The following is a 14,212-nucleotide window of genomic DNA, read 5'->3' on the forward strand; positions in this document are numbered from 1 at the left end:
ATTCGGCATAGGATGTTATTTTATCATGGTCAAGGGTGAACATTCCATGATGCAACCATTCTCAAGTGATCCCTTCCAAATGAAGCATAGCAAATTTGATTGCCCTATCCTCCAACGTCTAGTTAAGCTAGAAATGTGTGCCCACCTTTTGTGCCCATGCCCATGTGGATGTTGATCCAAACGATCAAAGGATGAAAGATTTACCTAGCCTAACATCTGCTTGCGCTCATTATTGTAGTGGCCAAAATTGTTGTCACCTTAATATCTCATTCGTAGATCAACATAATCCTTGAAGAATATGTCTCCTACAAAGGCCCATTCGTCCACTCTTGGCCTTAGCTACTCTTGCATTTCCTTGAATGTAGGCTCTTGCTCTCAACGAGTTGCTTTGGTTGTCAGCAAAAATGTGGTCATCAATGGTTGAGAGCGTGAATGTTGAGGGTTTTCTCTCCCCGTGACAAAATGATCATCATGTCCATGTTGTTCTCCACTCATCTTTCCTTCCACCAACCTCCGCAACATTTCTTCCATGACTCGTCATTCTTCTACTTTGAACGTGGTGTCATTGAGTTGCACCTGGCTCCTAGTTAGCTCTCTTCACAATTCCATGACTTTAGCAATAGGGTGCTTGAGTTCCCCTATTCTATTGGCAGAACAGTATCTCCTTTTGGTGTATACTTTAAGTGCCTTATGCATCCACGACCCAACAAGCTAGTAGAATCACCAACTTTAATACCATTGTAATGTTCCCAACCTAAACGATTAGCCAACTACCAAAGTACTTGCATGAATATAGGTTGGGTGAGTGTCGTATTGTGAATGTTAGAAGTACAATTCGTACGATGTATAGCACAAGACCATACTACAAAGAGCAAGTCGAATGGAGTACGGTAATGTCATCATCAATCCTCCTTATTTCATGTTTGCACAGCTAAGATGGTTTGTATTGTAGAAATAATAGAGTTTGTATGGCAAGGTATGTAGTTTGTACAGTAGAGGGTGAAGTTAGTCCTAAAGGATCAGATTACTAAGAGGGGGGTTGATTCATTAATCAACCACATAATCATCTTTTCCACCTTTTAAACCTTTAACTAATAAATAACTTAACAATGGCACATGAAAGCATTCATCACATGAACACATCCACAAAGTTGGCACGAAGATTTTGGTATCATAGAAACCCAACTTGGGTCAAAACAATGGTGGGGATTTATACCCACAAATTGTGTACTCTTCTGAAGCACTCCCTGTTAGGAGTTACAAAGACATTGTTAGGTGTCACCCTATTAGAGAATTTAGCTCTAGCCCTATAAGGAGCTTTACCCTGTTAGAGATAGCCTTGTCAAAAGACTTTGAACACTTGCTAAATTGTCACTCGATTAAAGGATTTACAAGAAGGCCCTGTTAGGTTCCACCCGGTTAAGAGGTTTTGATTGTTGTAACTATTAGGGAACAACAAAAAGAATGATTTGTGTAATAGCAATACCTCTGCCTAATCGGATCCACTAAAGCTCAAACTCATTTCTTCTCACACTTGACTTCTTCCTGGTTGGATTGCACCTTGCACTTCTTCAACACACTTTCTTGACTACGATCAACAACACAAATTGCTCACTCTTCACTTGTATATATTGATTTTCCATTTCCATCGCCTTAACCAAACCCTAAACATGTTATTGGTTGAAGTTCAATTATCTTGCTCAGATTCAACCACCTTAAGACAATATCATATGCCCTAAGACATATTTACATGATCACACCAACTAATTCATAGAATTTTGTACCTGAGGTCAAACCAATTTTGACCAACAAATTGCTTCTATACTATTCTCCATATGTTGCCTTCGATCAATGTTGTTAGAGTTTTAGGTGACTCTACAACACCCCCAAGATCAAATGGAAGACCAACATAACTTCTACGAGAGGTTGGCGAGACAATTGCATTAAAATACAAGAATGCTTTTATTGATTATGGACTTGATTGACATCTAATGGATTGATTAAAATGTACATAATGGACCTCCTTATATAGGAAAGACGATAAGAGACAATGACAAGGAGAAGATAACCTATCACCTACACAAGGTGGAATCACATGTCTACCAAAGGTGGATCATCCTCCACTATGCAATGTGATGGAACCTCAAATTTTTGCAAAATTAAGGCCTCCATTTATATACTATCTTTTCACTCAATTTTACCAACATATGTTGACAAAAGCTGAAGTCTGAAATCTCTTAGTGTGAATTTTGTGATGCACTCTCGAGTAGATCCTGGAATATTTGGGTATCATCCAGAAGTAGCACAACCACAAGGTTATTCATTCGCCCTTGATAGGTTTTATAAGGTCAGAAATGATTGATGGAATGACAGTGTCATACAGATAGCTTTCAAACAGATCTCAAATTGGAGATATGCCACAGTATTTGTCAAAGGATCCTAAATTAGTAAAGCTGGAAGTTACCAATCAAATTTGTCATAGGACCAAACAAATCCCAAGAGTCTAATGCTTGTGAATAGCTATTGCGAATAGCAAGCAGCGGTAAAGCAAAGTGAAAGATGCATATATTCTACCTATTATTATTGATTTAGAAATCATATAAAAGATCAAAGGAGGGTTTATGCACAGCCTGGCATATAATGAAAATTGGACACTATAATGATGTGCAAGAAAAGAATACATTTCAGTTACCTATGCATGATATTGGAATCACTAATGCAGATGGTGCTACGCTCTGCTTGTCTCAGAAATTTCAAGATCTTGAATGCAATCAAAATAATAATATGCTGATTGTATCATTCTGGTTGGTAACTATGTTAAGCCTGGGACCTTGCAGGATGGTATTAATTCTTATATGGTAAAACGTCAGTGCATAGATGAAGTGTTGTATATATCGCAAGATTGAAATGTTACGTTTGTTGAAAGCATTGTTCTCTGTTGGCATCATACACGGGGATTTGAGGCCTGACAACTTACTTATTCGCCACAATAGTGATGAATTCTACAAAGAATGTAATCCAACAATGATGATAGGGTGCAGTAATGTTGATAGTGTTTCCAAGGATTCATCATTTTTGAAGTGCGGCTTATAAGGTTATAATTTGTGCAAACTATCAAATCAATCTCGTTCCTCTATGGCAGCGAAAATGTACAGATCGAATGACATGTTGCAGGTTTTTAGAGGATCGTGTGCATGGAGGCTCCAGCATTGATTCTTCACCAACCCGCTTGTATTTTGTGCTATGTGATTAATAGTGTAATTTTGATGGTCTTCATGCGCAGGTGTTGCTTCAGATTAGAGGATGAAGAATCATTGTGGAGAGATAAATTTTGAACTAAGCAACCAAAGCGAATACAAAAGGGAGGACGCAGATATATGGAAGACGATTGATATGGTCTGTTTGCTGTGCGATTAAGGAGAAGGATTGCACGAGCTTGGAACATGGAGGCTCGAGGCATATTCCAAATTAATGTGATTTTTTTTTTTTAAATGGGAGACACATCGTCATTTTTTCCATTATAGTATGGAAGGCTCTGAGGTTTTCCTCTAATAATTTCGATTGCCTATTAAATTTATTTAATCCTGAAGCGGTTGGGATTATTGGATAAATAAAATTTGTAATCTTCAAAAATTATATGATTAGGTGTCGAATGGGTGTGTCTGTTCACTCATGCACCTTTTCGTTGTTTATAAATATAGATGTAAAAAACCAAGTGAGACACAATATTCAAATTTTCATACTTGGACCTTTTCTTAGCCTATCTTATGATATAATATATTTTCTCATTGGCAAAGGAGTAACCTGTTGAACCAAGCCTGTGGACGGCGGATTTTTGAGTCAATCTCATTCGGTCCTGATATATTTGCTGTGGATAGATCATCCTTAAGGAGTGTCTCTACTTATAATTTTTCAAGCATAATCTGTAAGCGCATTTATTTTATTTGCATTAGAGTTTAACTCATTATTAAATTGTGTCCTTTATAAATGTCTTTTATTTATATTTTATAAATATTTTAATGTTCGGATAAGTGGACGGGATCATTATTGCATTTTAAATTTGATAAACATAAATTATGTGAAATAATTTATTGTTTCCGTATTTATGTCTAATTTGTCTCAGTAAGAGTTGAAGTGCATTTTAGACTTATTTAAAATTGCATTTAAATTTGATCCATCGCGTTTGATTATTAAAATTGTTTATAATTTAAATATATTAGATTTTATAAAGTTGAACGTTTCAATTGATAATGTTGACTCTATTGCCCATTTAATTAAGCACTGGTCTTTTGCTCTTAATTCATAATCCATATGCTGGCAAATGTCTTAACTTTTTCCTTTGAGGAATAAATATATTCATCTCTCGTTTTAATTTATATCTATACTTTATTTAAAACGTTATCTACATCATTTATTCTTGTTCTCAGTTCATAAATCACAAGTTTAAAGTTTTTTCTATATTTCTTGCCACTTGGAAAACGTTTATTGTGTTTGCATTCTAATTGATCTGTTTTAAGTGTCTTGGATATAAGTGTTTCATCCAAGATTAGGTATACCCGCCTCAGTTTTGCAGAGCCGGAAGTGTAGGGAACTCGAACTTTGTTGTTAAGTTCCGTCAAGTTGGCCTTAACCAATTGGATATCCCAGCATCGAGCAGGCAAGGCTCGTAGGATTCCAATCTGCGTTTTTGGGAACCAACACGATGAAGCATGTGTGATGATGAGGATGATAATGTGATTTATGCACTAAAGGTGGATTGAGATAACAACTATGATCACCTAGAGTGGAATTCTCCTAGACCATGTGCTTAATTGAGGTGCAAACTCTTAGGTGTCTCAATGATAAACTACTATGTAATGCATTATCCTAAGTAATCTTAAGTGTAATTAGTAAATATTTAATTACACCGATAGCTCCCCCCCCCTAAGTGCAATTTAGGGGAATGCACTTAAACTCACAATGCAACATGAATCCCGACTACTAGGCCATTTTAGGTACCCATGTACAGTATGCAAAGTAATACATGAAATGCAATCTCTCATAAAATGGAGAAAGAGAGAAAGCCTCATGGGAAAAACCCTCCTCCAAAAAGAGAGATGAAAAACAAGATGCATGTATGGATGGAGTACTAAAGACCCCCCAAAAACTACATACATCATGTATATACAAAGAATGATCCCCCCATAGGAAGGAAATAAGGAGACGTGATATCCCCCCCGCCCATAATGAAACAAAAGACAATCCAATGCCTACAAGAAATATGTCTCCCCTTAGGAAGAGATAAATACATCAAATGATGAAGAAGCCACTCCATGCAAAAAGTGAAGGAGGAAGAAGACCTCCATGTATGCGTCTCTGAAGACTGAATAGGTGTCTCCAAGCTCAAACATTTCATCACACCATCAAGCTAAGCTATGAGATGTGACAAACCAAGTGAAGTTGAAGAGTTAGGAAGTCCAATCTCCAAAGAATGTGAAGAAGTATCTCCAAGAGAAACCTCCTTAAATACATCAACCAAATCTGCATTATGAGACTCATATGAAAGAGCATCCAAGAATTCATCCCATACTACAAGATTTGAAGCACAAAGATCATCTTGCTGAGTAGTAGAACTCGTGTCTAAAGAAGCAAGAGGTGGAGGAGAAAGAAGTTCAACACTTGTCTCAAGAACAAAGTGATTCAAGTGTTCAATCTTCTTCTCACATGAATAAGTCACCCTTTATAAAGGGTTAGGTACATCATGAATATCATCATCAACAAAATGTGAAAAAGGAATACAAGCGTGATGTATGATCAGCAACTCCAATAGCTATGACATCTCTGGTTTCCATGTCCCTAATGTAGACATAATCATGAGTGAACTCAACAACTTTACCTTGTGCCACATGAATAATTTGGTAACTGAAAAGGAGATTAGTGATTAAGGATGGTACACAAAGAACATTATTAAATGTCCCCTCTCTAATAGGAATATAACCTTTCCCACAAACCTTCATGTATGTGGTGTTACCCATTATATAGGTGGAGAAGTACAAGACTCAGTAGAAGAAAACATATTCATAGAAGATGCCATATGATGTGATGCACCTAAATCAAGAAGCCATTTACCTTGCTCAGGATGTGTGGAAGCAATGAGTGCTTGTTCTATACCTTTGTCTTTGGATGATGATGTAGATGTAGAAGTTGCCTGATATGTAGGAGTAGACACTAATAAGGGCAACTTGATATTCTTATTTTGAAGAATGTGAGTGAACTCGTCAATCTTCTTATGGATACATTTATGTTCACCATGTCCTAGCTTTTTGCAATGTGCACATTTCTCTCTCTTTCTTCTAGATGATTCCTCTCTTGAAGAGGATTTGGATTCAGACTGAGTTTGTGAAGGAGAGTCATCACTTTTGTCATGTTTCTTAGGATCCTTGTTTTGCTTCTTTCCTTTTCCCTTAGAATCTTTTGGAGTAGATTCATTTGCAACCAATGCTTGATGCTTTGAAGGCTTCAATTGACCTATGTGTGCTAACTTTGCTTGTTCCCTTATAAGCTAAGCTGCAAATTCATCAAGAGAAGGCATTTTGTATGCACTACCAAGAGCATCTATGGTAGCATAGAATGTGGAAATCAAGATTGAATATTCAAGACCTAGCTTGGAAAGAATACATAATATCAATTGCTCATCATCTTTAGCAATGCGACAATTAAAAAGCTCCAATCTAATGGAATTGAACTTAGCAAAAAATCTTGAACATTGTTGAAATCGCACAGACTTAGACCTATAAGCTCATTCTCTAATCTAAATTTATCCATACAATCGGGTTTACCAAAGATTCCTTCCAATATTGGCCAAGCATTATGAGGACGCGTGCAAGATGCAATGTGATTTAGCAAATCATGAGAGATGGTTGATCTAAGAGTGTCAAGGGCTTTATCCCTTCGATCAAACCATTTTCTCCTTTCTGCAACACCTATAGCTGGTTCTACATCCTGTCCAAGAATCGTTCTAAGAAATCCAATACTCATCAACTGACTAGAAATAGCTTGTTTCAAGTCATAATAGTTATATAGAGTGAGTAATGGAACCATTGAGAAATCTACAATGAACCCAAAGAATGACTGAAATCAACTAATAATTCCTTCAGATTACTAATGCAAATCAAAAAACTGAAAATCAAGTATTCACCAAGTGCAAATATAGCCAAAAAAGACCTATTTCTAAAAGTGATATGTCTATTCCAAATCACTAAAAACTAATTGCAGATCTGGAAACTAGATGGAAAAGCACACACTTTCAAAAAACATTGCACCTAAAAATGTTACCATATTTGTCCAAACAAAGCCTTGAAAGTTGCAAATATTGGGATTTGTGATTTTCAGAAAAACTCAAAAATAGAGATCCAAAATCACCTACACCATTGTGTAGATCATGAAATTCTACCCCAAAACTACAAACAATTACTCGAAAAGAGCAGTCCAGATGAGGGAGATATCGTTGTTTGAAAATTGCCTCTAAAATTATTTTTTCTAAATCACTTCTGTCACACCTCCAAAAATTAAATGACTCTAGAATTGACCTCAAATGTCCAATTTGGATGTAACAAAATTCGATTTAGGGGATTTTGGACCTCCTCTATATGATGCCAACCTTTGATGTGCACCAGCAAACTCAAATTTTCACCTGCAACCAAAGGTCACAAAATACAAAACCCCAATAATCCTCCAAATTGTGATGCCCAAATCGCCAAATGCTGCACCAACAATGAGTCAAGCCAAGGTTGCACTTCTTGACAAGAGGTCTTCACACCTTGAGAGCTCTAACCATGTTACAATTTTAGGTGACTCTACAACACGCCCAAGATCAAATGAAAGAGCAAGATAGCTTTACAAGAGATTGGCAAGACAATTGCAGTAAGATGCAAGAAAGTTATTATTGATAATGGACTTGATTCACATCCAATGGATTGATTAAAATGTACATAACGGGTCTCCTTATATAGGAAAGGCGATAAGAGACAATGATAAGGAGAAGATAACCTACCACCTACACAAGGTGGAATCACATGTCCACTAAAGGTTGATCATCCTCCACTATGCAATGAAGTATGTGCGATGATGAGGATGATAATGTGATATGTGCACTAAAGGTGGATTGAGATAACAACTATGACCACCTAGACTGGAATTCTCCTACACCATGTGCTTAATTGAGGTGCAAACTCCTAGGTGTCTCAATGATAAACTACTATGCAATGCATTATTCTAAGTAATCTTAAGTGTAATTAGTAAATATTTAATTACACCAACAAATGTAATGTCAAATCATCACCTCTTGATGTTCATCCACATCATTGGATCACTACTAACTCATCCAAAGTCACTACAACCTTGTCACGAGTTGCCAATCATCTAGTTAACTGACTGTCACTCAAGAATTCATTCTTCTTTAACCTGTCACGACTTCACCAGTCACTATTGCATTCTGGGACTACTTATAACCACATCAACCTACTTGCTTCTCTACATCATTGTGCAATCACTCCACCCCATTCAACATGGATTTCACAAACCAATCAAATCACCTATCACTTGTCACCAATTGTTCTAGTAGTTGCACTGTGAAATCACCGATCATCTTACTCTTCACTTCAGCAGCAACGATCACCATATGCACTTCAAGAGATATCCCCAATACTATCTACATGATCACACCCATTGATCCTTAGTGCAACACCCTGCTTATCACAATTATGCTAGGCAACATATTAGAAACACTAGATCAATAGTTGCATCAATGACAACACAATAATTGAACATCATGCAATCAAATTTGTACCATGACATCACTAACATCACCATTCCACCCCATCAATCATATCAGTTATCCCAACAAAAGTTTGTACAATGGGGTAAGTAATTTATACGGCATTGAGTATGGAAGTAAGTACGGTATAATGCTTTGACGTCATCAAAGTTCATATGGCAAGAATGTGACCATACTGTCACTTCTTGCACTCTGGCGTATGACCAATTGTATCGCCTCAATTGTTCTCTGTTTGTAGACCCTAACTCTTCTTCAACAACTTGCCTTTGTCGTAGACAAGTTCAGTATTATGGTGCAAAGAGAACACAAAGATTTGATGTTATGGCAAGCAAGAATATAATCATATTAACACAATTTGGCACAAGAATGAACTCCAGATTGATAGACATCGAACTGCCAAACATACAAGTAAAAAATTCAGATTTAATAATGATAGCAATTCAGATACAAACCTTGGATTCGAGAGCAAAGAAAAATAGAGTAAGGAGTTATTCCCACCAAAACTACAAATGCCGAGTAGGGAGGATCTTTCACCTCCGAAAGGGAAGAAAATAGAACTCCAACTGAAATTCACAATTACATATAAAATATCAAGTTCACATCCTTGCTACAGCCTACTAGTCAGACTTATATATGGCTTCAAGAAAAGCTCACAAAGTATTGCAAAAAGTGTTGACACGACTAACATGCTACCTATAATAAAATAAAAATGGGCCCTACAAAGCCGTACATATAAACTATTAAATAAAATTATTTAATAATAGCAACGACATTACAAGAAGTTTAATTTATTCAATATTAACCATAGTAAAATTGAGTCACATTTCTAACCCCCAAAAGTATCTCCAAAAGTATCTTAGATACCAAGACATATTTTACATACCATAAATACTTATAAAGACATCCATAGTCAGTTGACTCGGCTGGCTGACTAGGGATAAATATATCAGTAAAACAAAAACAAGAACTTCCAAAGAAAAAGCAGATAATTGAGCTAATAAATATATTTGTGGACCAATACTGAACATAAATGTTGAGTGATGTTGGGCACTAATACCATGAGAAATCAAGGAACTAACCATATCATGAGCAATTGTTTGGTTGCACCAGTGAGCAAGTGGCGGTACAAGTAATCGTCCTGCATAAAGCTTACTAGTGTAAGAATTGGTACATATATACAGATTCCATAAAGATATATATTGTTTCAATTAATTGTCCAACCACGTTTAAGTCACTAAAAAATCTAAGTAGTGGAGGATATACACATACTGAACAAAACTATTGTATATAAAGGAACTTTTTAAGACATTAATTTGCATCAACATGTTTACTATGCTTAAATATGTGTCGTAACAGAGTAATCCAACTTTGAAATGTAGTGCATCAAGTTAAGTGAGCTTACTTAACACTCTTCTGAAGATGTAACTAGTTCTAAAAGGAATTTAAAAATTGTCAGAAAGGGTATGTGGATTTTCACCAGATCTTGAAGTCTTTAAGCCAAATGCTTTTGAAACCTCTTCGGGAGTTGCATGCACACGACTACGAGGAGGGGGTGGAATGTTCTGCAAATAATAGAGTGCAGAGAAACATTACCACATATATCAATAAGAGAAAATAGATCAACTTTGAACAACCTTAATATAGAAAAATAATTTACATTTATTAACTGTTTTTTGTTGGTTTGTGTTTGCATATTTGTTCTTGTACTAGTCTCTGGAGTTTGCACGCAGCCTTTCTCCCCATTACCAGTTATCTCTTGGCAAGTATCTCCAATATCAGTGCAGTTATTGGCTATCATAACATGTTCAATTACACTTGTTACTTGGTGAGGATTAGTACCACAACTTGCATCTATATTATTGCATTTCAGTATCACACCATCATTCATAGTGTTCTCATAGCACATAAATGTATCAGAAAGTTTTGGAGGTCGATCCATGTGCCTTGTTCTGGTCTTAGAACTTCCCCTCTTCTTTGTGCTTGAGTTGTTCAGCCGTTTCAAAAGTTTATTGACATCATTAGTTAGATGATTTTCTGGTAATGAAGTGGGCTTATTTTTGGCCAAAGCAGGTGATATAAATTCAAATTTGTCAACATCTGACAAACGTTCTACTTCGATTGGAATCTGCCCTTTCCCATTTTCCCCAGGACTGGTTATTTCATTAGGAATCAGTCCAGACTCTTGATCAGACGGAGATAAGTTGCAACTTTTACATTCTTCACTAATACCAGTGATTTTATCAGGACTAGTTGCATTGGACAACTCTTTTATGGTCTCATTTGTAAATTCGCCATTTAATTCAACCGTTGATGCTTGAGAGGATTTATTATTTCTATTTCTGTCTGTTTGTGTCTTATCTGATGCTATCAACTTTCCTGTTTTGCAACCTGTGCCAAGGAATTCTGAAACTGGTTTCTGAATTTGAGTTTCTTGTCCTCTTGAAGTACAGTTGTTTTTCATTTGCCCAAAATGCACATCTGAACTTTTTGCTTTTCTTGTCCCCCTAAAGTACAGTTGTTCTCCATTTTCTTTTGTAACCCCTTCAAGAGTTGTATGTGCACAACATCGAGGACGGAGTAGGATATTCTGCAAACAATAGCATACAGAGATAAAGTATCACATATATCAACAAGAAAATTTGATCAACATTGAACAAACCTTAATATACAAAATAAAAATTACATCTGGTAACTGCCTTTTGTTGGTTTGCGTTTGCATGTTTGTTTTTGTACTAGTCTTTTGAATTTGCATGTTGCCTTCCTTCCCATCACCATTTTCCAGCGGACAGGTATTGCCAATTTCAGTGCAATCCTTAGATGTCATACCATGTTCAATTTCACTTGCCACCTGATCTAGATTAGTGTCACAAGTTGCATCTATGTCATTGCATTTCACCATTGCATCATCATTCACAGTGATCTGATAGCACACAAATGTGTCAAATAGTTTAGGAGATTGATCTGCATGTCTTGTTCTGAACTTAGGTTTTCCCCTTTTCCCTGAGCTTGAATTGTTCACTTGTTTCACAGATTTGTTGACATCACAATTCAGGTGAATTTCTGATAAAGGAGTAGGTTTAATTCCAGCAGAAGCAGATGAAATATCTTCCTTCGTACATAAGAATTCAAAATCAACATCTGCCAAACAGTCTACTTCAATCTTCTCCTTCCCATCTTTCTTGTTGCTGGTTATTTCATTAGAAATTGATCCAAAATCTGGATCAGATGGAAATAGGTTGTACTTTTTACATTCTTCACCAGCAGTGGTGGTATCCTCATGACAAGTCACAGTAGACAACTCTGCAACAGTCGCATCTGTAATTTCACCACATAATTCATCCCTGGATGCTTGAGAAGATTTATGCATTCTGTTTCTCTTTGTTTGTGACTCATCTGATGATATCAACTTTCCTGTTCTACAACCCGTGCCAGGAAATTCTGAAACTGGTTTCTGAATTATTTTTGTCTGTTGTTGTGAAGTACAGTTGCCTTTCATTTGGTCCAAATGCACATTCTCTGCAGGTGATTGCTCTGTTTCATTCTTGTCAATTCTTTGATGAATGCTATCCACTGCACTCTCAAAATGGCTACTTGTCGGGTTCTCATCGCCACATTCATTTGTAACTAAACATGTTGATTGTGTTAATTTAGCTTCATCAAGAGAAATCCCAGAATGGATCTGCTCCTTTAGTTCTCTTATTTCCTTCATACTTATTACTTCATATTTCACAGCACTCTTCTTTCTCTCAACAGAATATTTGTCCTCCTGAGATACTAAGACTTTGAAAGGCTTCTCTCTCAACAATTTACTGCCAGATTCTATTAAATGATCATCTTTATCTAAATTTTCATAGGTTTCTTTACATGTGTGCATTTGTTCTGGAATCACATCTTTCCTTTCTACAGATGCAGTATGAATGCCCATGGATAAATTACTGACAAATTCCTTTAAAATATTAGCTTTTTCAGGTAATTCTATAGAGGGAGTAAGAACTTTTGGCTTGCCGTTTATGCTTAAATTGCCATATTTCAATCGCTTTGACAATCGAACAGGGGAGCCATATCTTCCCCTCTTGTAGCCTCTTACCAAGGGTTCTCTAGAAATTATTTTGGATTTGCTTTCCTTTCCATCACATTTTTTTTCCTCTGCATCTAAGAAAATTTGTATAACAGTTCCCCTGTCCCCAGTGTGCATTCGTGAATGATGAGAATTTGGACTTTCATCCTTTTCCTGCCGTGCATAGTTTTCTTTACTAGCAGGCAGTGCACTAGCATTCAAACTCAGTTGGTTACAACATTCATTTATAACATATTTCCAGTTATATGGGAAGCCAGTAAGAAATAGATTTATTACCTACAAACACACACATCAGGACAAGCATTTAGAAGATATTAAAAATGCTGCAACCAAAAAGAAAAGAGTCAAACCACTCTTCATACTTGAAAAGGAAAACCATTTTCATGTGTGCACTGTTGATCTATTCCACCCCTTAGGAGAATGTTCATCCCATTGATTGTTCTCAGCTTGCACTTCTCTATTCGAGATTCTATTGGTCCAGATCTAAATTTATCATGGTCAAATAAACTGCAACATGTAAACAACACAAAAGTGATAATATAAACTAGGAATTCCATAATCTAAATTTATATCAGTATAACCCATGGGCAAATTACGGCCTATCAAGAATATGACAAGTATTATACGATCCCTTACTCTAATGCTCTGGTTCCTTCAAGTGCTATCTGTACTCCATTTCTAGCAATTCTGTTCTCAGGATGACTTCCACTAACTCTAAATAATGACCAGTTGTACAAATAAACCTGAATCGCTAAGAAGATCAATGAGAGTTGAAAAGAAATATGAATGAAGAAATCTCCTAACAATAATTTCATTTTGCTTTGAAATCAAAAAATTAAAATGCACAATGATATATAACTACAACATATGTAACACAGCGATTTATCTTCTGTGTCAGACACACTATTATATATTCTCGTTCAATATCAAATTATTAAAAAGATTTTCATGTCAAAATTATAAGAGGAAAAGTACAATGACAATGCCAAACGTAGAAGTTTATAGCAGGTAGCAGAGAGAACATCCACAGATTATGGTCTGGCCACAGAATTGTACTGTTCAGATTTCATTCAGATATTTATTATTTACTCATGCAATAATACACCAAGGAGGAAATAAGAAAGCTCTTTAAGGACTATTTTGCCCTGTTGTATTAGAAAAATAATTTTGGATTGAGCAAATTCATCCTATTTCATTTTATAAGAAAACTTGGTGAATCAGTGGAATCGACAAAGTCCAAGTCTGAAGAAAAAAACAAATTTCTAGCACATAAAAAGACAGAGACTCGTAACATAGGAAGAAGTTATCTGCAAAAATAC

The 14,212-nt window shown here is 36.1% G+C and overlaps 1 protein-coding gene across 13 annotated transcripts in view; it reads right to left on the reverse strand.

The window, feature by feature from the left end:
• Window positions 1-14,212, reverse strand: part of LOC149528511 (uncharacterized) — a 101,652-nt gene that overhangs the window by 36,445 nt on the left and 50,995 nt on the right. For 5 of the 13 annotated variants that reach the window (XM_089808487.1, XM_089808486.1, XM_089808492.1 and 2 more), the window contains 6 exons: window positions 13,530-13,636; window positions 13,256-13,400; window positions 11,499-13,169; window positions 10,473-11,402; window positions 10,293-10,377; window positions 9,895-9,953 (listed from right to left, as the gene is read on the reverse strand). In XM_089808487.1, coding sequence (XP_089664613.1) covers window positions 9,895-9,953; window positions 10,293-10,377; window positions 10,473-11,402; window positions 11,499-13,169; window positions 13,256-13,400; window positions 13,530-13,636 — 2,997 coding nt within the window. Of the gene's footprint in view, window positions 1-9,872; window positions 9,954-10,292; window positions 10,378-10,472; window positions 11,403-11,498; window positions 13,170-13,255; window positions 13,401-13,529; window positions 13,637-14,212 lie in introns of those variants that run through there. The other 8 variants (XR_016358421.1, XR_016358422.1, XM_089808490.1 and 5 more) reach the window with 5 other exon arrangements.

Source organism: Cupressus sempervirens, chromosome 11 (assembly GCF_028749045.1).
Source record: "Cupressus sempervirens isolate cs-2001-9-10 chromosome 11, ASM2874904v1, whole genome shotgun sequence".
Taxonomy (NCBI): domain Eukaryota; kingdom Viridiplantae; phylum Streptophyta; class Pinopsida; order Cupressales; family Cupressaceae; genus Cupressus; species Cupressus sempervirens.